Here is a 21756-nt window from a genome sequence, read left to right as displayed (position 1 = left end):
AACACCAGTACACATAAAATAAAAATACATTAAAAAAAAAAAAGATCAAACCTTGCAGGACAGAGCTGGGCATAATGGCTTATGGGTAGAGTTCCAAGGCTTATGTGCTTGGAAGGCTGAGGCAAAGGATTACCATGCCATTTTTGGTCTACATAGTGAGTTCCAGACAAGCCTGGGCTACAGAGTGAAATGCTGTCACAGAACAGCCTTGCTAGAGAGGAGTAGCAGTCCCTGGCCTGGTGGTGATGTTTCTTGAGTCATTCATCTGACAGCCCCAGCTCTGCCTCCTAAGGGTTTCTCTGCCCACTGTCCATGGGAGGAGGAGCCTTTTTTTTTTTTTTTGGTCTGTTATTTACCATAGCCATAGGAACAGGTGCTTTAAAGCGTAAGGACTATCGTTAGTAGATGTGCTGAATAATTGGGGTGTATCTGTAGAGTAGATGACCGAGTGAGACCTGAACAGCAGACTGGCAGTGCTGAGATAAAGAGAAGATGGTGTGTTCTGTAGACTCCACTTATGTAGAGAGGTCTGTGCTGTGCATGCGTGGGCAGAATTGGAGTACGCATAGGAAGCTGTCAGTGCTCTCTGCTGTACCTGTTTGCTGGAGAAAATGAAGTTTGTGTCACATGTTATGTATATGTTTCTGTCTTAATTTATATGCTTTTCAGAAAAAAAAAATTGGGTAGGAAGAGGAGAGAGAAATGGCAGGTGGTTTTAGAAATCTTTGTTATTCGTAAATGTTTTGTCTTAACTGCCGTCAGGGACCCTGAGGTGGAAACTAGCTCTTTGGTGTTTCTGTTTTCTGGACGAGTGTGCAGGTAGGCCCTTGGCTGTCTCGGGGCACACTCCAGGCGGACGCTTTCCTTCTGTATCTCTTTAACTCAGCATACATAAGCATCTTGCTCCTTGTTCCTCCGCAGTGGAGATCCTGCTCGGCCGGCAGAAGAAAGCGGAGGTTCTGAAGAAGATGACAGATGTGGCCGTCCGCATGTCAGAGGAGCAGTTGGTGGAACTCAGGGCTGACATCAAGGTGAGACTCCCTTCTCCTCCTTTCTGCCTTTCGCAGACTCTCAGGAGCAGCAGCTCTCCAGAAGTCACGGCTGCACCGCAGCCGCTAAACCACGAGCTTCCCTTCCCAGCGTGGCCCTTTCCAGACTTGGTTTTCTTTAAATGGTTCTGTCCTCTCTCAGCTGTCTAGGTAGGGAGTCTTAGGAAACGTCTCCATTCCTCAGAGTACATCTGTCAGGGGACCCTGACGTCCTTGGACCTACTGCTGGATCTCAGATTGACTTGTTTTTCAGGTCCATCTTCTGCAAAGCCCGAGCGGCCGCCCTCTGTTGCTTAGCCTTCAGAAGTAGGCTTACTTGAGTCTCTGTGCTCTCCTCGGTCCTGTTCTCGCCACCCCAGGTCTGATTCCCATACTTGAGCAGCCTGCTTCACATCGTATCAACAAACTTTTAGGATGAATACTAGAATCCTTAACACTGATTGCTTTCCCAGAGGACCCAGGTTCAGTTCCCAGCACTCATGTGGTGCTTCAGAACTGTCTGTAACTCCAGTTCCAGGGGCTCCAGTGTTTTCTTCTGGCCTCCCTGGGCAACAGGCACACATGCAGTACACATGGATATAGGCAAGCAAAAATTGATTGCACATAAAGTAAAAATAAATAATTTTAAAAATGTATTTCAGCCAGGCGGTGGTGGCGCATGCCTTTAATCCCAGCACTTGAGAGGCAGAGGCAGGCGGATCTCTGTGAGTTCGAGGCCAGCCTGGGCTACAGGAGTGAGTTCCAGGAAAGGCTCCAAAGCTACACAGAGAAACCCTGTCTCGAAAAACCAAAAAAAAACAAAACAAAAAAAAACACCAAACTAAAAAAAAAAAAGTGTATTTCTAAGACTAAGCGTGTGACCCTAAGAGAAGCTGGATTATTTGGAGGTACCCATAGACAGTGTATTCTTTTTTTTTTTTTTTTTTTTTAAATTTTATTTATTATGTACACAGTGTTCTTTCTGCATGTATGGCTGCAGGCCAGAAGAGGGCACCAGATCTCATTACAGATGGTTGTGAGCCACCATGTGGTTGCTGGGAATTGAACTCAGGACCTTTGGAAGAACAGCCAGTGCTCTTAACCGCTGAGCCATCTCTCCAGCCCTAGACAGTGTATTCTAAATCATTGTTTGTAAACAGAAAGCTTTTTGAGCAAGGAGTGGGAGATGACCTTTTCCGTTCCTAAGCTTTCACCTCTGCTCTTATGAACACGTGAACTTCATTGACATATTTGAGAGGAATGCTTCCCGTGAGGCTCACAAGGGCCCGAAGAAAGCCCAGACACAGGTGTGAGGTAACCCTGAGCCTTCCAGGCATCGGGCATCAGGCACCGTTTTTACAGTGCTCATACAAACCTTGTCCCTCACTTCCCCTGAGAAACGATTGGGATAAAAGAGCCAAAGAAGGAGGTTTAAAGTCACTATTTCCTGTTAACTAACAGCACATTACAGAATTTTATAGAACGTTTCCCTCATGATGCCAGTCAGTCTCATTCAGCTGTCTGGGAGAAACCAGAAATCCCTTTGTAATTAGATGGGAATTCTGGCGCCCATAGGCTTCATCTGTTCTTCTTCCTACGAGGCTGAAAAGTTTCTAGAAATATGTCTGCAGGCTGACTAAGGACCTGCTTCTCTCCACCATGGTAACGTACTGAGGTGGATGCTGTGCAGTTTGAATGTCTCAGTTCCAGATCATTGTACGTCTGTCATTGCTGTTACGGCTCTGGCTCAACAAACCTAGAGTTTGTTTCGGAATTAATACCAGACAGCTCCTCCGTATCGGAAAGCGCCATTACAGGAGGCCTGCACGCCTTCCTGAGCTGCAGTGTACTCACAATTTTTAGATGTCAAGTCTCAGGGTAATTCTTCTCTCTTCTTTCCCTGTTGGTATTTCTGGATGCATTCCAAGAATTCTGATGCATTTGAAGTGGGAGTAGACTACCCCAGTTAGGAGGTCTGAGGAGGAGTTCAGTTGCACATTGTCTCTGAGCTCTTAACTTTCCTTTCTCATCTACTTATCTGGTGTGTGGGGGTGGGGGTGGGGAGTGATCCCAGCCACCTAGACATGGTTGACTTAATAGATCCTAGAAGTGCTTCATTCTGGACATGTTTCTCATCCCATAGTTTGCATAGTGTATGTAGTCAGCTTTTGACCCAAGGGGCTGGTTACTTCTCACCTCAGTCTGCCTTTAAAAGGATTAAATCACTTGCAGCATAAACGTCTCGTTTCCAGAGTTGCCTTTCCACATGAGTGGTTTTCCATCTCAAGAAAATGCTCCTATTTCAGAGACTCTGAAATCCTGTTTGATCAGGAGACCAAGCGTCTGTTCTCAGTGGATCCTGCCAGAGGACAACAAACTGTCTACTAAACGGGATCAGTGACGGAGCTCATGGTCATTCTGGCCGCCTCTGCTTCAGTGCAGAATGGAATTGTGGAGACTAGCCCAGGGGGAAGATGATCGTTTGCTATAAATTCTTTTTTTTCTCCTTCCTTACCATTCCTTGGGGTTATACCATTGGGTGTTGGCCATTTATAACATTTCATAAAACTATCAGGCTTATCTTAGGACTCTTAAAAATGAATGTATTTGTCTGATTACCCAGCACTGGTAATAGAGTGGTCCTTTAGCAAACTTTGAAGCAGTAGAAATGAGACAATTAAAGATAATACTCTTCACTTGTGTGTGGTTTTGGTTCTGAGTACAATGTCTCTTAACTGGAAGCTTTTCTGTCTTTCCTCCAGCACTTTGTTAGTGAGCGGAAATATGATGAAGATCTTGGAAGGGTAGCCCGGTTCACCTGTGATGTGGAGACTCTGAAACAGAGTATCGATTCATTTGGACAAGGTGAGAGGGTGAGAGATCCCGGACACTAGAATGCCAAGGAGACTGTCCTCTGGTGGTGGGCAGGCGTGCTGACTGCCTCCTCTGTGAGCTGGAAGTGCCTCTTGACTTGTGTGAAAAGTCACTGGGACACTTAGGAGTCTGGGGCTGCAAGGATTTGGAACTCTAAAGACTAGTATTTGACAGTCCTGAAGTAACCCTTGTTGGGGTTTTTTGGAGCCCAGACTGGCTACAGCCTTGTTGAGTCTCCAAGGCTGGCCTTAAACTTCCAATCTCTTGCCTCCAACTTTCAGGTGCTGGGAATATAGACCTGTTCTCCAACACCCCGCAGAGTACTTTGTCCTTATTTTCTACTGGGTTGAGAGGTGTGTGGTAGTGTGAAGAGCAGGGGTCTCAGGAGTCAGACGGAGATGACTCTTGGCTTCAGCATTGATATTCTGGACATCATTTTACTCTTCTTCAAACAGACCATAATTCCTGCCTGGCTGGGCACATAATAGGCCTTAAGTAATAGCATTAAAAGTGGGAAAGAGCTGGGGCTGGAAAGATAGCTCGGGGGTTGAAAGGACTGCTCCAGAGGACCAGAGTTCAGTTCCCACAACCCACATGGGATGCCTCATGGCCACTCCTAACTCTAGCCCCAGGGGTCCCTCCTCTGGCCTCTGTGGGCACTTGTACAAACAGAGACACATAATACACAAACATAAATAAAAATAAATCTCTCTGGGGCTGGAGAGATGACTCGGTGGTTAAGATCACTTATTGCTCTTACAAAGGACCTGAGTTCGGTTCCTGGTACCTACAGGGTAGTACACAACCATCCTTAACTCCTGTCCCAAGGGATTCAGTGTTTTCTTTTGACCTTCATGGGCACCAGGGCATGTATATGGTTCACATACATACATTCAAGCTAAACACACAACCAAAATAAAAATGTTTTTTAAGTGGGAGGGGATACAGTGCCTCAAAGAGAGTATGGAGGCATACATTAATAACAGATCAAGCTCTGAACTTACTCCCCTCTTCTTCCTCTCAGCATGAAATCAGTGTTGAGACTTGGGGTGGGGAGTGGGGGAGCACTTGCCTAGCCTGGGTTTGCTCCCCAGCGCTACAGAACAAAACAAAAAAGAGAGCAATGACTGTTAACCTGTCCTAGCCCAAGAAGAAATCAGGGAGTGCTTCAAACTATGATATCTGAGGACATTTGAACTGAATAATAATATTTTTCAGTTATATTGGAATATTGAATTTGGGGTTATTTTGCAGAAAGAAATTTGTTGAGATAAGTGTTTGTTGTAAAGACGGGTTCTGTCTATAATTAACTGACCTTGATTATCTTTCCCTTACATCATTCATTTAAAAAAAAAAAAAGGCTTCAGCAGAGATTTGCTTGTTTACATCTCTCTCTCTCTTTCTTTGTAAAATCTGTCCTGCAGGACAGGGCCTGGCCTGTGGTCCCCAGGTTCACTCTGCTGGCACTGCAGCCAGGAGTTGAGAGGATGCTGAGAAGCATCAGTGGAGGGTGGGTGTGCTTTGATCTGAGACTGTCCTCTTGTCTCAAAATTCTGCTCGAGCCTTGGGTTTGGGAGGAGGAGGAGACTTCCTTTCTTTCCTTCTTGGTAGCCATTTTATAGGTTTTCCTTATGGCCGTTACATGGACTGTGTTTGTTTGTTTTTATTTTTCCTTTTCGAGACAGGGTTTCTCTGTGTAGCCCTGGCTGTCCTGGAACTCACTCTATAGACCAGGCTGGCCTTGAACTCACAGAGATCCGCCTGCCTCTGCCTCCCGAGTGCTGGAATTAAAGGCATGTACCGCCGCCACCACCACCCGGCCAGGTGGACCATTTTAAAACATTTGTTATTAGTGGGAAGGTGTGGCTTGCCACAACGCAAGTGTGAAAGTCAGGAGAACTTTGTGAAGTAGATTCTCTCTCTTCTCAACATGGGTTCTGGGCTTCAAACTGCTGGTCAGGCTTCAAACTGCAGCAAGTACTTTTACCCAGTGAGTCGATATGCCAGCTTCTCTTCCTGAAACTGCTCACTGTAAAATGCATCATGTGACCACAACATAGTCCTCATGTGTCTGTTTCAGTGTCCCATCCAAAGAACAGCTATTCAAGCAGATCTCGATGCAGCTCAGTGGTGTCCATGTCCTTGAGTGGCCCGGGTGATGGTCCTGCTGCTTCCTCTTCGCCGTGTGCCTCTGTCCCCAGCCTTCCAGGTGCTAACAAGAGAAACTGTGCCCCAGGGGAGACTTCAGCAGCCGTGACAAACCCCAGTGACAGGCCCTGCCAGGCTCATCGGGAGGTAATGTCTTTCACACCGACCATGTCAGGGGACACCCGGTTGTTGTGTTTAAGTGCTGATAGCTCATTGCACTGCCTTCCTCTCTAGTCCCGTTCCATCTCGGCTCCATTAGTTCCCAAGAAAGCGTTTGAGATGGTATCCAAACCACCAGCCAGTTGAGACGGCCTGTTGCCTCAGAGAGCTGCCTTTGATTTGTTGACAGTTTGTTGTGGGTCGTACTGTCTGGTAATTGGCCACACTGGGAGTTGTACGCCCATCTCCAGGTGGACAAGCAGTTCAAGTGTCAAGTTCCCCACCATGCATCTGAAAGCTGCAAGACTCAAGAAACCCAGTGTGAGCATGTCGGGGAAGAAGTGAGCCTGGTGGGGTGAGCAGACTCTAGAAAGCGGTAGAGTGATCCAGAGTCTGGTTCCCTTGGTTTGAAAGCCAAACACGAGCAGTCTGTCAACAGTTCTGCACAACGGATAGAACACTGGAGTTGGAACGTTAAAAAAAGCCAATCCTCTGAGCTTCCTGGACTGTAGTGTGAAAGGTGTGCTAACTGTCACAGCCGCGTGGTGTGATCTGCAGCTTGTAATACACAGCGAAGCAGACAGCCATCTGCTCACACCTGTTAGGCCAGGTGTGTCTCAGGGCTTCCTCTGGCAATGGAATTAATCCAAAACCAGACTCTTCAGACAGGGGCAAAAAGCAGCCACCTTCCTCACCAAAATATCGTAAGAATGCGCTCTAGGTAACGTACGAAACGTCTTGAGCCAGCCCCCACAGTCAAATCCTCCGTGCTCCGACTAGGAGGGTCCATTAAGCAGCACTTACGGCATTCAGCTGTTTTCCTAATCCATGGTCCCAAGATCCATATTCCTTCAAACCAAAGCATGGTCAGGTCCATCACAGAAATACGCCGTCCCTGGTACCGACTTCTGTCTTAGTTGGGGTTTCTGTTGCTGTGAAGAGACACCATGACCATAGCAACTTTTTTTTTTTTTTTTTTAATTTTATCTATATTTTATGTATGAGCGCTTTGCTTGCTGGCAGGGGGCATCAGATCCTATTATATATGGTTGTGAGCCACATGGCAACTCGTATAATGGAAAAACATTTAATTGGAGTGGCTCACTTACAATTTCAGAGGTTTCATCCATTGTCATGGTAGAATGGCGGCCTGCAGGCAGACATGGCACTGGAGAAGGAGCTGAGAGTCCTATATCGCCACAAAGGCAACAGGAAGTAGTTTGAGGCACTGGGCGTGGCTTGAGCACATATGAGACCTCAAAGCCCGCCTCCACAGTGACACACTTCCTCCAGCAAAGCCACACCTCCTAATAGTGCCCCTCCCTATGAGGTTATGGGGACAGTTACATTCAAACCACCTCACACGTGCTCATGTCATTATAGGTGGCTTGGGATCTGTGTGATCAAACACTTGTCTGACTCAGAGCCTGTGACTCTTCTGTGTTCGCTTCCTTCCTGTACGCGTTTAAAGAGGCAGGCCTCCCTCCTCGGCAGGGAAGGTGTAGGCAGGGAGATCAGTGGAAGGTGGACTCATTATGATAGAGTGGATTGGCCGGTGGAATTGAAACTGGAACAGATCAGACATGATGACAACAGGACACTGTGAACATTGTACTTTTTTATCTGTAGGTATTTCCAGGCAACAGGCGAGGAGGACAAGGCTACAAGCCACAAAACCAAAAGACCACTGACCCCACAAACCAAGGGCGGCATGACAGTGTGGGTCGTTACAGAAACAGCTCGTGGTATTCATCGGGGTCCCGGTATCAGAGCACTCCACCTCAGGCCCCAGGAAACTCGGAATGGAGCCCCGCTTACTCTGCAGGGACCAATGGGATTGGAGCCAGCGCCGTGCCTAGTCCACCCAAGCCTTCGTTCAAAAAGGGGCTCCCCCAGCGCAAACCGAGGACCTCTCAGGCCGAAGCCGTGAACTCTTGAGGGAAATTCCAGTTGGCCTCTCTCTTCTGTCCCATTCAGTTCAACCTAGTAACTGGACTTTAGGAGATGTACACTTAGACATAATAACAAAAAGAAATGTATGCGTATCACTTCGGGCCATCCTAACTAGGTGTGGCTTCTTCTCTCACTGTTTTTTTGAGGGAAAGCTGTTTTTCCTTGGTCTTTCCTGGTGATGTGGACTGACTCGTTAGGCCATTTCACCAGGACCCAGGAGAACTGCTGTCGGTTTCCCAGGGGTAAGCGGTCTTTCTCCAGTACGCCTGTCTTCCAGCTGCCTGAAGAGCCTTACTCCGCACGCCCACCCCAGAGGCTGTCTTAGGAGGATGTCAGCACTAGTCTGTCACCTCTCCATGCGAAGCAGATGCCACAGGTGCTGCCAGGCTCCCCCGCAATGTCACCTGAGCAGGGGCAGCGAGGAGGGGACTTTATACTGCATCAGCCAGAAAAGGGAAATCGACGTGAGTTTGTGAAGAGGGGAGAACGCTAGGGACGCTTGAGAAGCTGCCTCTGTTTGGAATGTGCCTGAGATCCGACGCAAACCGGTTTCAGTCCCGTGCTTGGCACTGTACCCTAAACTGCAGTGTCTTCAACATGCCCAAAGCCTTGGCTCCTCTCCCCTCGGGCTGCAGCCCAGTCTAAGGAAGTCGACGGGAAAGTAGCATTTGAAGTTCTTAAAAGAAAAAAATGGTTTTTCTTTGTTTGAGTGTTTGGAGGTTTTTGTTGTTTCCTCTTCCCCGAATCCGGTTAGGACCCAGTCTCTAGTCATGATTAGTGTTAACCTGAGGTTACCCAGCACAGTCGGTGCGGTCCTCTTTATAGGAGAATAAATAAAAGCAACCTCATCCATGTTCTGTGTTTCACAGCGGCAAGTGACTTCAGCATCTCTCTCCGAGCCTCTCGGGGAGAAGTCACTCAGACAGTTTGTTCTGGGCTTAAATGACGATGATTCCCAAGTCAGTTGTCCCTTGGTGCCTAGTTTTAGAACCAGATTGAACCGTGGAAGCCAGAATGAGCAAGTGCAGCTGTTCCCTGTAGGAAAGGCTCCTTGGCGAGGAGTACTGACTTTGAGAGCAGAGACCCCACAGCTGCCAGCCGCTCTGCCGGGCAGCTGAAGGTTAACGGTGGTGCCCCTCGCCAACCCCGCCCCTTGACGGGAGCAGTGAATAACGGTGTAATTGAGCTCCTGCGAGGAGCAGGTGGCGCTGGTGCCAGATGCGTCCACTACCTCACCCCTGTCTGGTGAGAGCAGCGTCCTTCCTCCAGCCTGTGTCCCCCAAGCCTGGGTTCTGCTGCCTCAGGGCCTCCCTGCCTCTCAGGGGCTGAGCTGCCGGAGTTCAGGATGGCGGGGAGGGAGAGGAGGAGGGGAGGAGGGCGAGGGAGATGCTGATAATGAGACTGACTTGTAGTCAAGAAAATGGCAGTCATGGGTCCCGTAGACATCATTTTCCAAGGACTGACCGCTGCACCTCCCAGGCTCAGGAGAACCCTCCTTTCCTGATGATCTGCTTTATACTACAGGAACCCAGAGACTAAAATGACCCGAAGGACTGAGAGAGAATCCCTCCCTGATTTTGTTTTCTTTTTCATGTGTACAGTGTTCTGCCCGCATGTATGCCTGCAGGCCTGAAAAGGTCACCAGATCTCATTACAGATGGTTGTGAGCCACCCTGTGGTTGCTGGGAATTGAACTCAGGACCTCTGGAAAATCAGCCAGTGCTCTTAACCTCTGAGCCACCTCTCCAGCCATCTCCCCCTTGTTTGGTTAGTTTTTTAACTTAGGGGTTAACCCAAGGCCTCACGTGTAGGCAAGTGTTCACCACTGAAGTATGTACCTTCAGCTCCCTTTGAAGACTTGGGGAGTTTCCTAAGCTGCCCTGGCAGGCCTTGTGCTTGTGATGTGCGTGCCTTGGCCCGCGGAGCAGCTGAGACCACAGACAGGTGCCACTGTGCCGAGCAGCAATTTTAGCTCTTGAACAAATATGGGGCTCTGGAGAAATGGGTCAGTTGGTACAGTGATCATCCTGCAAGCATGTGGACCTGAGTTCGGATCCCCAGCCAGACACTGCAATGCATGCCTGGAACCCCAGAGCTGGGGAGCAATGACAGGTGGATCCCAGGGATTCCAGCCAGTCAGTAGGCCAGGTTCAGTGAGGGGGCAGAGATTGCTGTTCTTCAGAGGACCTGGGTTGGATTCCCATGTTGGGTGGTTCACAACCACCTGTCACTCCAGCTCCAGAGGAGCCAACATTCTCTTCTGGCTCCATAGCCACCAGCACACATAATAAAAATATAATCTTAAAAAACAAGGGACTGGAGAGTTGGCCTAACAGTCAAGAGTCCTTTTTGCTTGGAGGACTCGGGTTCAAGTCCCGGAACTCACATGTTTCACAACCATCTGTGACTCCAGTTACATATGTGGTACACATACATACATGCAGGCAAAACACATAAAAGGATGTGAACTGATAGAAGATAACTTCTGACATCATCCTTCGGCCTCTGTGCACATGCATATTCCACACACAGAGTATGTATGTACACATACATACATACATACATACGTGGTGTGGACATGGCAGTGAATGCCTATAATCCTCGCACTTGGGAGTCTGGTCACCAAAGACTCAAAGCCAGCCTGGTTTACATAGGAAGTGCTAGGCCAGCCAGGACTAAGTAGTTGAGGACTAAGACCCTTCTCAAAGAACTTTCACGGGGCAGTGCTTTAGTGATAAGGAGTGTAGCTCCATGGAAGAATGCTGGCCTGTCACAAGCAAGACCCTGGGTTCAGACCCTAGCAGCAAACCAAAAAGACATATGATAAAAAGAGGAAAAAAGTCCACTTCCACCTTATCCTAATCTGAGGAGAGGTCATTGATGAGTTTCTTACATAGTCTCCGAAGACTGGTGTGTATGTATGTATATGCATGTGTTTTGTGTGTGAGGTCAGGGGTCAGCCTCAGGTGTTGATTCTCATACACTGACCAAAAGCCTTTTTTGTTTTTAAAATTTTTAATGCTTTTTTTAAAGATGTTCGTACGCATGCACATGCACGCGCAGGTATTGCAGAGGGCATCTTGCTTCACCCTCACCTGGAGCTGGAGTTCCTGGAGTTGCACATTGCCCAGGGTGAGTGGTAGAAACCCACTCCAGACCTCTGTAAGATCAGCAAGCACTCTTAAGCTCTGAGCCATCCCTGCAACCCCCCACCACACACCCCACCTTAATGTTTGGAAAGAGAGTCTCTCACTGGTCTGGAGCTATTAGGCAAAGATAACCTTCTAGTGAGGCCCAGGGAGCCATCTGATTCTTACCTTCCCAGTGTAAGCCACCATACCTGGATTTTTCACTTGAGTTCTGGGGATCGAACTCAAGTCCTTCTGCTTAATGACAGAGCTCTCTCCCAAGCCACGCTAGAACTTTGTTTCCGAGACAGTTTCTCTCTGAAGCCCTGGCTGTCCTGGAACTCTTTGTAGACCAGGCTGGCCTTGAGCTCATAGAAATCCTCCTGCCTCTGCCTCCCGAGTGCCATGATTAAAATCGTACACCATCACTGCCTGCCCATTTTGGAACTTTTAAAAGAACAAACATGGCAATAACTGTTTTCCTTTTTTGTATAACTGCATTTACACAACTTATTTTTATTGCCTTTGCTTTTTAACTATTTTGTTTTTAAGAAAAAGCACAAAAGCTTGGCATGTTGATGCATACCTTTAATCCCACCACTGGGAGTGGAAGGCAGGTAGATCTCTTGAGTTCAAGGCCACAGTGAGTTCCAGGACGGCCAGATCTACTTAGTGAGATCTACTTACAGCCAGATCATCTACTTTTTTCAGCCTGTCTGAAAAAAGCAAATCGAGGGGGGGGGGGCATTAAGTCAAGCCTGATAGCATCCCGCTGTAATGCCAGTACTTAGGAGGTGCAGGAAGGAAGGTCAGAAGTTCAAGGTTGTCCTCAGCTACATAGTGAGGCACTGGATCTAAAGCCACAGAAGACCTTACAGTTCACCCCCCCACCCCCAAAAAAAGACCACCTCAAGACCAGCCTGGGCTTTATAATGAGACCCGTCTCAAAAACAACAAACAAAATTTAAAATAATTAAAACATGTAGGTGTTTGGGGGTCTTTTTTTGGGGGGGTAGATTTGTGTGTGTGCTCATGTGTACACATGTAGAGGTCAGAGATCAGCCGTGGGTGTTCCTCAGGTGGCATTCACCTTGGTTTTTTGAGACAAGACCTCTCAATGGAGCTCACTATGTAGACGCTGCTGGCTTTGAATTCCTAGAGCTCTGCCTGCCTCTGTCTCCCGAGTGTTGGGAGTACAAGCGTGTGCCTCCACCCAGACTCCTCTAGTTGCCTGTCTCCTTAGCTTACAGCTCAGCCTCTGTGCGAGCACGCACGCACGCACGCACACACACACGCACGTTAGTGGTGAGGGTGTGCATCTGGACCACTGTCACCGGGAGAGACGCCAGCTGGGCACAGTGGTACACGCCCACTGTCCCATCACTGGGAAAGCGGGAGCGTGGCAGGTTTGATGTCAGCTTGGGCTGTGGAACAGGGAGTTGTCTCAGGAGAAGTCTGTCAAGAACTGTGTGACCTGCCAGTTTTTAGTCATCTGTCCTTCGGATGTGACCTCACAAGTGAGAACTGATTCCTGTGTCATCAAGTGGTCACTGGAGCAACGCTCATGCATAGAAAACAACCTACACAAACCCTGAGAACCATCACCAGGAACCGGTTAAGCTCATTACGCGGGTTCATGCGGTGGAACACTGTGTGGCCGTGGGAGGAACGGGATGTTCAGGTGGGCTCATAAGTACCGGTGTGGAGTGAGGTCCCCGGCTTGCGTTTGTGCCATCCCCTCGTTTTAGCGGAGAAGATCTGTACACGAGTTTACTAGAAACCTCAGAATGCCTCCGTGGAAGGGGCCAACTGTTTCTTGGGTAGCCCACTTTCCGTCACATTTCTGAATTGTGCAGGCTTTTCTTCAAACAAAACAAATGCTTGCAATGTTGGGGCCGCAGCTCAGTCAGTGAAAGGTTTGCCGGAGTTTAATCCCCAGAACCTGTGTCAAAGTGCCAGGGGTGATAGCGTGGAGGAGGCAGACAGACAGGCAGACCCCTGGGGCTCACTGGCCAACCAGCCAGGCCTACTTGTCAAGTTCCAGGTCAGTGAGAGACCTTGTCTCAAGCCAAGGAACCTGAGGGACAACGCCTGAGGCTGACTTCCACATGTATGTGCACACCGTGTGCACAGCAACACACAGCCATAGTCCCAGTCTCCCTAGAAGCCCATAAACTGGTTGGCTGGGGGCTGGGAGGCAGCTGAGGCACACAGATGCAATGCAGAGCAAGGCAGGGGTAAAGGTCATGACATCGCTGTGCACAGGGTGACAGGAAGTGCTGCCAGGACCTCTGGGTCCCGCCCGGGCTAGAACTAGATCTGTGGATGTTCTCCGGTGAGGACACAGTCTTGTAAATATGGAAGGGGGTAGTGTAAACCATTTTTGAGCTTGGATGTGACCTAGCATGTCTGAGATGCACAGCCACCAGCCTGCCAGCTAGCCTGTGAGTTTTTGGGAAAGGCCGATAGAGCAGTGATCTGCGGAAACTCGCCTGGCCTACCAAAAGCAAGGGCTTGGTTTGTCTGGTTTGCAGGGGGCAGCCTCTTTGGTGAGGACTTTGTCAATGTGGCAGCATGCTTCCTGGAAGGAACAGGTGTCTAAAGCGGGCCCTGTTGGGAGGCCACCGTTTCCAGTTAAGTTCGGGGAGCAAATGATGTTGGTAGCCAGAAGAGTGAGCTGTGAAACATCAAGGTTCTGATGAAGCCACTTGGGCACACTGGATACCTGCCGTGTCCTAGGCACCCCACTGAGTTCTGAAGGCAAAGAAAATGGCTTCACCTTTTCCCCCAACCAGCAAAACCCTGCCTGGCAGCCAGTAGGGGAAAGTAGAGAGAACCCGGACTTGGTTTTTTTACCTTTTCATAACTTGGTAGCTGCCCTTTGGACACCATAATAAAACATCTCCAAACCCGTCCTGGAATTGTGATGTGGACAGAGTTGTGAGTACTTTAGGCACATTGAGCCAGGGTGCTGCCGAACAGCGCCCTGGGTGTCTCAGATGGCTTGTGATGAGCTGATTACCCACTCACCAATCCTCAGCTTCTGTCTCCCCACTCTACTAAAGCCCCTTTCAAAAATAGGGAATCAGAAAAACACCACTGTCCACTGTCTCCTCGAGGCCATCCTTCCAGATGGGTGTAGGCTCTGCCCTCCATTTGCCTCTGCCAGGACAGCACCCTGGCCCAGCTTCTGGGTTGTGTGGGTGGTACAGGTCGGATGCAGAGCTGAGCTCAGGAGACAGTCACTGCAGCCTGCAGGAATGACTCTCAGGTCAGAACTCCCCAAGGAATGTTATTTCCATACGGGTGATGAGGGAATTTTATGATAACGAGGCAAGCCTATCCGAAGACGTTTCTGGATGGGGAAACTCACCCACCATCGTCAGCACACCGGCTCTGCCCACCCGCCCCTTCACTGCCGTCAAAACAGCGGGAACAAATGCCGCCCACTCCCGACTCCTCAAGCAAACGTCAGGTCTCCTTCTATGTCTCCTCGGCTTAGGCTTTCTCTCTAACCAGGTTTTAAACAGACCTTGAGGCTGTTGCTTCCAGAACACAGAGTTTGGGAAATGAGGGTTTCTCAGAGACCGGGTATCCCCCTGGGGAGCTGCAGTCAAGGGCTGTCTTCCTGGGGCACTCTATAGGTCACCAGCAGACTACCCATCAGAACGAACACATCACCCCCCACCCCGCTCCCATAGGCTGTTTCCTGAAAGATACTCTGGGACCATGGCTCGGGGCCAAACCACTGTCTGGCTCTACATAGCAGCCTGTGATCTCTATTAGTTCTCTAAATCATGGACCTTCTAGGATTCCTTGTTGACAACTTACTGTACTCTAGCTAGATCCTCCATCTAAGAGAAGGAACGCTCGCTCTAAAAGCAACTGAAGGGTGGCCAAGATCCAGTGGTCTCAAGGACTTCAGTGTCTGTGTGAATGAGGATCCTTCCACCAGCCTGAGTTCATGTCCATGGTCTCAGCACCACGTGCAAAGGATCTATATAACTAGACTTCCTTTGTTGAGACGGGGTCTCATGTAGCCAGGTTGGCCTCAACTTCTCTATATATAGGAGGGGTGACCTTGAGCTTATGATGCCCCTGCCTCCACAAGTGCTGGGATTATAGGCATGTGCCGCCATAGCCAGTCTGTGCAGTACTGGGGATGGAATGCAGGACTTCATGCGTGCAAAGCAGGTACTCTACCAACCTTAGTTACCTCCCCTGCCCTTACAACGTTCCTTATAAGGATCATCTTACAAGGACCCCCTCCCCCTCCCACCCCAGGTCCTGCTGGTTCATGGCACAGTTAGAGTTTGAACCCTGACCTTCCCACTGCATAACCTCAGAGCTGGAGCAATGCCTGGATGCAATGGCCGGGAGCCAGGATGCGTCAGGTCGGGGGACCTCCTGAAAGGAGTGGGAAGACAGGAGGAGTCCTGGGGCCCTGTTCCTCGACAGCCACCTGTTCCCGCCCCCTGCACAGTGTCTGACTCCGCCTGCGCTCTGGGGCTGGGAGGAGGGCTTTCTCGTCTTTTGTGTCTTGAACAGTTTTCCCTTACTCGGCTCCTCTCTGCTCTCTCTCTCCTTGTTCCTTTTTGTAGATAATACTCCCACGGGCCTCCCACGGCCGCTCGGAGTTTCTTCTTGTTGACAAAGGTTTTGAGCTGTCTCTGAGTAGGGCTCCCCCTCAGCCTAGATCCCCTCCCCAAACCTTCCCAGCAGAGCCCAGAATGAGTCCAGGGTGGGGGAGAGAAGGGGGAAGAGCTCAGTGAGGAAAACTGTGCTGTGACCTGATGCTCTTCCATTTTCAACAGCGCAGCCTCCTCCTCACTGGCTCCTAACCACAGGTCCCCGTCCCTTCATGTGTGAGTAAGTGTGTCTTAGGGATGGTGGAAGGAGGGGGTAGGGAATTAATCACTAAGAGCCGAGGAAACCTATATAAACAAATAAATGCCAGACCTGCGCCCATTGGAGAGGCCAGTAGAGGTGGAAAGAAGAGCATACGCCCTATCCCAGGGCATCCTTTAAACAGAAAGGCCAGGGAAAGACCCACCCACCCCTTACATGTGCATAGACATGTTGAGGCCTTGAAGGAATGAAAGGCACACCGGACTGCAGTTTCATTCTGGGATAAGAGTGGTCAGCAGGGTGATGGTGGCGCACACCTTTAATCCCAGCACTCACTCGGGAGGCAGAGGCAGGGAGATCGAGGCCAGCCTGGTCTACAGAGTGAGTGCCAGGACAGCCAGGGCTGTTGCACAGAGAAACCCTATCTCAAAAAACAAAACAAAACAAACAAGCAAAAAAAAAAAAAAAAAAAAAAAAAGTGGTTGTAACATCCGGTGCATATCTCCTGGAAATGGGACCAGGCTTACCAAAACAGTGACCCAGGCATGGTGCTCATGTAGGCAGTGCGTCTTAGACTAGGTCTGCAACCCCAGGGCTTCAGTGTGTTTATCTGCACACCCCAGCGGCAGACAAACTGCGTCTAAGCATTAGGATTAACAGGGGGATCCAAGTAACGGATTTAGCGGTGCTTGCCTCAGGAAATGGGACCCTCTACAATTCCCATCCAATCTACCTTGCCCGTTCTAATCCAATGTCTCTGGCTTCACTGACCGCCCCACGCCAGCCCAGGTCAGCCCGGTGGGGGCGGGGGCTGGAAGCCTGAGAGTCTGAACAGCTTTTGACCTCACAGGAATGACTTGGCCCTGACCACCCCAAATGACCCGTGCTGTGTGTACACACAGCCTCAGCTATTCTGGAGACAGGATCTGGACTTGGGACTGGGGAGAGATCGTCAGGGATGGAACCTTGACCTTGTCCTCCTTCCTTCCTTCCTTCCTTCCTTCCTTCCTTCCTTCCTTCCTTCCTTCCTTCCTTCCTTCCTTCCTTCCTTCCTTCCTTCCTTCCTTCCTTCCTTCCTTCCTTCTTCTCCCTTTGGGAACTGACTGTGCTCAGGGGTCCTCTGAGACTCCACATCAGACAATAAACATTTGCATGAAGCAGTGTCACACTGTCCTGGGTCTTTTATACATGTCCCCTTATTTCTTCCTCGGAACCCCGGGGGTAGTTATTGTCGTTCCCATTTCACAGATTAAAAAGAGAACTGAACCACAGCAAGGCTAGTAAAGCTGCCTTTAGAAAATCTGGCGGACAGCAAGCAGCAGGGCGTACTTGAAGCTGGCTAGCCTAGTCCCCCAGATAGGGGGTGCGTTTATCAACAGCCTCGCCGTGGATTAAAGTGAGCTAAAAAATGTCCCTCTAAAAATGGTTAGCAGAACGCTGACTAGCCCCTGGTTATTCTTTAGCCCCGGGCCCATCAGGAGCGGGGGACATGATCTACGGACTTTTTAGGCTCGCCCCCGCTCCGGGGAGCCGGATTCCAGGGTGCAGCGGCCTGGGGGAGGGGACCGTTTCCTCCCTTTCTTCCCAAAGCGCCTGCTCATTTAAATACAGGTGCCTTGAGCTCAGCCTTTGCGGGCTGCTGACGGGTCGTTGGAACAGGGCACACTCCTCTTTCCGACGCTGGTGACAGTGGGTGTGTCCCCTCCAGGGGAGCAGCGCTGAGCTCTGGCTTCACCCATCGGAGAGCAAATTGCCGTTTCGGCCCCGGCGGCTCCTCTGGGCGCGGGCGGCAGCCGCGCTCACTGGCAAATCGTAGGAGGGAGGAGGAGCGGCGCTGGCAGGAGAGGCCACGGGGACGGTCGCGGCGCGCGGGGACAGGAGACGGCCGTCCGCCCCTGCTCTCCGCCCCCTCGCTGGAGGTGCGGACTCCCGGGACAACCGAGCTCTGCGACTGAAGGGGGTGGGGGTGGGGGGCCAAGGCGAGCACACACAGGGGTGGGGGTGGGGAGTTTCCGCTAGGGTTCGACCTCGAGCGGTCTCCGACCCTCGTGCAGCCTGGGGACCGGCGACAGAAACTTGCGAGAAGGCGAGGGGCGAGCGGGAGGGCTTGAGGTTCTCCTGTCCAGTGCGCCCTCTGCGCTCCGGGGTCTCGCCCAAGGCGTCTGGACTTCACTCCTGGGGCTCCCCACCCTCGGGGTTCCTCAGCACCTGCCTGCACTTTTCAGGGGTCAAGCTGAGTCGGGGCAGGGTGGGGGAAGCTTGACTGCTGGAAGCCGGGTTCAGAAGCACCTCCTTTCGGAGTACTCTGCTCCTCAGGAGTCCAAACCTCCAACTACTGGACCTGCCCCACCGCCAGGTCGCCAGTTCCCTTCCTCGTGACATTTTTTTCTCGTTCCGAAGCACATCTACAACACACACACATGCACACGCACACGCACACGCCCCCAAGTTCTCCTCTGGTCCCTCTGGAGGAGAAGAGCAGCCCCAGGCTGCGCCCGAGGCTGTCAGTCTGAGCCCACCCGGCGGTGGCTCTCGCCTCGGGGAGCGAGGCAGTGCTAGGGGGCGGCAGCCTTCCCTGCCCCCACCGAGGTCCCTAGGGGAGGGGGATCCCTCCGCGGGAGGCCTGTCTCTTTAAGGAGGCGGCCCTGACTGGGTGTGCCCCGTCTCCATGGTTACCCCGGTGCAGGCGGCGGTGCGGGAGGTAGGCTGCCGCTTCTCCCCGACAGACGGAGGGAGCTGCGGGGACCCGGCGCCGAGCCGAGCCCGAGCGGGAGCCCCCCCGCCAGCCGAAACGGGAGCCGCGGGCGGACGGAAGGTGCCGAGTGCGCGGTGGCCGCGGGGCCTGCAGCCCGGAATCCGTGGGCGGCGGCGGCGAGGGGTCGCGCGCGCCATGCGCCCAGCCCCGACGGCGCGGACGCCCCCTCGCGCGCCAGCCGCTGGTGGGGCCTGCGAGCCTGGGCCGGGCATTGCCCCCCGACGGCTACTCTAGGGGGCGCGGGGCCCGGCGGGGGGCGGCCGAGCCAGGCGCCCTCCCCCGGCGCTGAGTCCCCGCGCCCCGGAGGGATGGGGCGGGCGGCCACCGCCGCCTAAGATGCCGGCCATGCGGGGGCTCCTGGCGCCGCAGAACACCTTCCTGGACACCATCGCCACGCGCTTCGACGGGACGCGTGAGTCAGGCCCTAGCCCCCTAGCTTCCGGGGAGTAGTCCGCTGTCCGAACTGCCACCTGCTGCTCGGCGCCCACCGGCCTCCCCTCTCCCTCGCCCCTCTTGAAGCTGGGGCCATCCTCTCCTTCCTTCCAGTCACTGAAGGTTTCCCGGAGGTTTTCAGGGTCAACACTGCTAGCAGATAGATGTTCCTAGGTGCGGGGGGGCTCGGGATGAGTCGATAGCCCATCTCCTCCTCAGACCTGGCGCTGTTGCAAGGGCCGAGTCGGGTGAAGTGCAGAACCAGGGCCGGTGGACAGCGCAGAGGACTCAAAACCCAGATTTAGAAATAAGATTTGCAAAGCAAGATAGAGTAGGCGGGATTCAGCAGATACTGTGTGTGCAAGCCCAACGCACAGCCTAAACACATCGTTTGGAATGCCCACCAGCCCCAAAGACGAGCTTGGGGACTCCCATCAGGACTAGGGAAGTTTGGAAAAGGCAACTTGAGCTCCCAGATTCTGGGTTCCTGGGCTCTGAACACAGGGAAACAAAAACAGGGTCCCTCCCCACTCTCACTGCCCGTGGGGCTTCCCAGTCCTAACTAGCATCCTCATTCCCGTTGTAGACAGCCGGTAGGAACTCATCACTGAGCTCTCCCTCCCCCCACCCCAGACGTCTCCATCTGTTTTGGGCTTGAAGCCTGCTGATTCAGCACCTCTGATTCCCCCAATACATGCTTGGCTCCAGGCTCTGTTCAATCACTATGCATACACCCCCCATTCTTGATTGCATTCACTAGTTCCTGAGCCAGGGCATGCAGGGAGGGTGCAAATACAGCCTAGGCTGGACAGTGGCCTGGACAGATTCCCGGATCCAGTGGGTCTCCATGGGGAGGAGCCATACAGCCAACCTGCTTATCCAATGGGTGGGTGAGCCTGGCAGGAAGAGAGGTGGTGCCTAGAGCAGGTGCAGTCTTTGGGAACTCCCTAACCCCACCCCTTATTCAAACTGCTCAGGACACACTCCCCAAGGTACAAGGCCCATGCAGGACTGCATTTAACAATCTGCATCGACATGTGCTCATCTTCAAACACACATACACATTCAGCCGGGAGTTGACCCTTGAGGATACTGACGCACAGATGATGCTTAAGTCTCATTCATAAACAGGTCTTGGCCAGTCAGTACGCACAGCACCCCTGGGGTATGATAAAACCCACCCTTTGGTGGTTTTTGCGGGTATTTTGAAAAGCGAGGCTGGTAGGTGAAGGTGCCCTTCAGTTCACGCTTTCCTCTGAGAGGTGTTCTCTTGCAGACAGTAACTTCGTGCTGGGCAACGCCCAGGTGGCAGGGCTTTTCCCTGTGGTCTACTGCTCTGATGGCTTCTGTGACCTCACGGGCTTCTCCAGGGCTGAGGTCATGCAGCGGGGCTGTGCCTGCTCCTTCCTCTATGGACCAGACACCAGTGAGCTGGTCCGCCAACAGATCCGCAAGGCCCTCGATGAACACAAAGAATTCAAGGCTGAACTGATCCTGTACCGGAAGAGCGGTAAGCACCATGGTACCAATTTGCCTCACCGTCAGTGTCACCTCGGTGGGCTGGGCACCCACTCCACTCTGCCTTTCCTTGTCCTGCCTCCTCCCCATCATCATCCTTGACCTGCTCTCAGCATCCACTTACTTGAGTTTCTCATATTCAGAAGTGGGGGGGAAGCACCCCCATCTCAGCGTGTCTGGCGGTCCTGTCTGCTCTCGGTTGCCCCCTCTCCCAAGCCTTGTCCTCAATGAAGCCACACAGCTGCTCCCTCTCCAGGAAGCTCTGTTGTCGCCTTAGGAGGGTTGAGAACGGAAGGTGGTCAAGTCTCTCTCTGGCTGCCTAGGGCTTCCATTCTGGTGTCTCCTGGATGTGATACCTATAAAAAACGAGAAGGGGGAGGTGGCCCTCTTCCTGGTCTCTCACAAGGACATCAGCGACACCAAGAACCGAGGAGGCCCTGACAACTGGAAGGAGAGAGGTGGGTGCTATTCGTGTGGATTTAGACGCCGAGGCTTGGACACTGGGTACCTCTGGCCCTGGCGGGGCTGCGACACCCCCAACCCCTCCTGCGTCCACCGAGTCCCACTCTGTCTGACAGAGTGGCCTGTGCTGGGCTGTGTTTGATGTCCTGGGATGGGAATCTTGTCCAAACAGGCTAGTTGAAACAAAGTTGCGGTTGTCGAATCAGTGTTTCTGAGCCAACAAACTCTGCCTGTGTCTAGGGAGGCCCCCTTCCCCGCTAACTAAGGGTGCTGCGCACAGCCTCACCTGGCCCCTTTCCCCACAGCATGCCTGATGGCGAGCCCCAGGCAAAGCCCCCTCCAAGGGCTGGGCCAGGCTTTCCAGGCCACAGAGCTGGCATTCGACCCTGGTCCGAGGTCTCATTGCCCTCTGGGAATGCTGGGAGTTCAGTCCACTCCCACGGCTCTATCC

At 51.9% G+C, this 21756-nt stretch overlaps 2 protein-coding genes across 2 annotated transcripts in view; both read left to right on the top strand.

Annotated features, from left to right (window-relative positions):
• Positions 1-9016, top strand: part of Spats2 (spermatogenesis associated serine rich 2) — a 64573-nt gene extending 55557 nt beyond the window's left edge. The window contains exons 9-12 of the mRNA XM_037197805.1: positions 882-1031; positions 3791-3893; positions 5983-6197; positions 7839-9016. Coding sequence (XP_037053700.1) covers positions 882-1031; positions 3791-3893; positions 5983-6197; positions 7839-8147 — 777 coding nt within the window. The 3' untranslated portion in view covers positions 8148-9016. The remainder of the gene's footprint in view (positions 1-881; positions 1032-3790; positions 3894-5982; positions 6198-7838) is intronic.
• A 9821-nt stretch (positions 9017-18837) lies between these two features.
• Positions 18838-21756, top strand: part of LOC114696697 (potassium voltage-gated channel subfamily H member 3-like) — a 23640-nt gene continuing 20721 nt past the window's right edge. The window contains 3 exon segments of the mRNA XM_037197804.1: positions 18838-19305; positions 20602-20835; positions 21167-21301. Of these exon segments, the coding sequence (XP_037053699.1) occupies positions 19230-19305; positions 20602-20835; positions 21167-21301 (445 nt within the window). The 5' untranslated portion in view covers positions 18838-19229.

This window comes from Peromyscus leucopus, chromosome 20 (genome assembly GCF_004664715.2).
Source record: "Peromyscus leucopus breed LL Stock chromosome 20, UCI_PerLeu_2.1, whole genome shotgun sequence".
NCBI classification, from domain to species: domain Eukaryota; kingdom Metazoa; phylum Chordata; class Mammalia; order Rodentia; family Cricetidae; genus Peromyscus; species Peromyscus leucopus.
The sequence above is the reverse complement of the archived record's forward strand: the minus strand, read 5'-3'. Positions and strand labels throughout refer to the sequence as shown.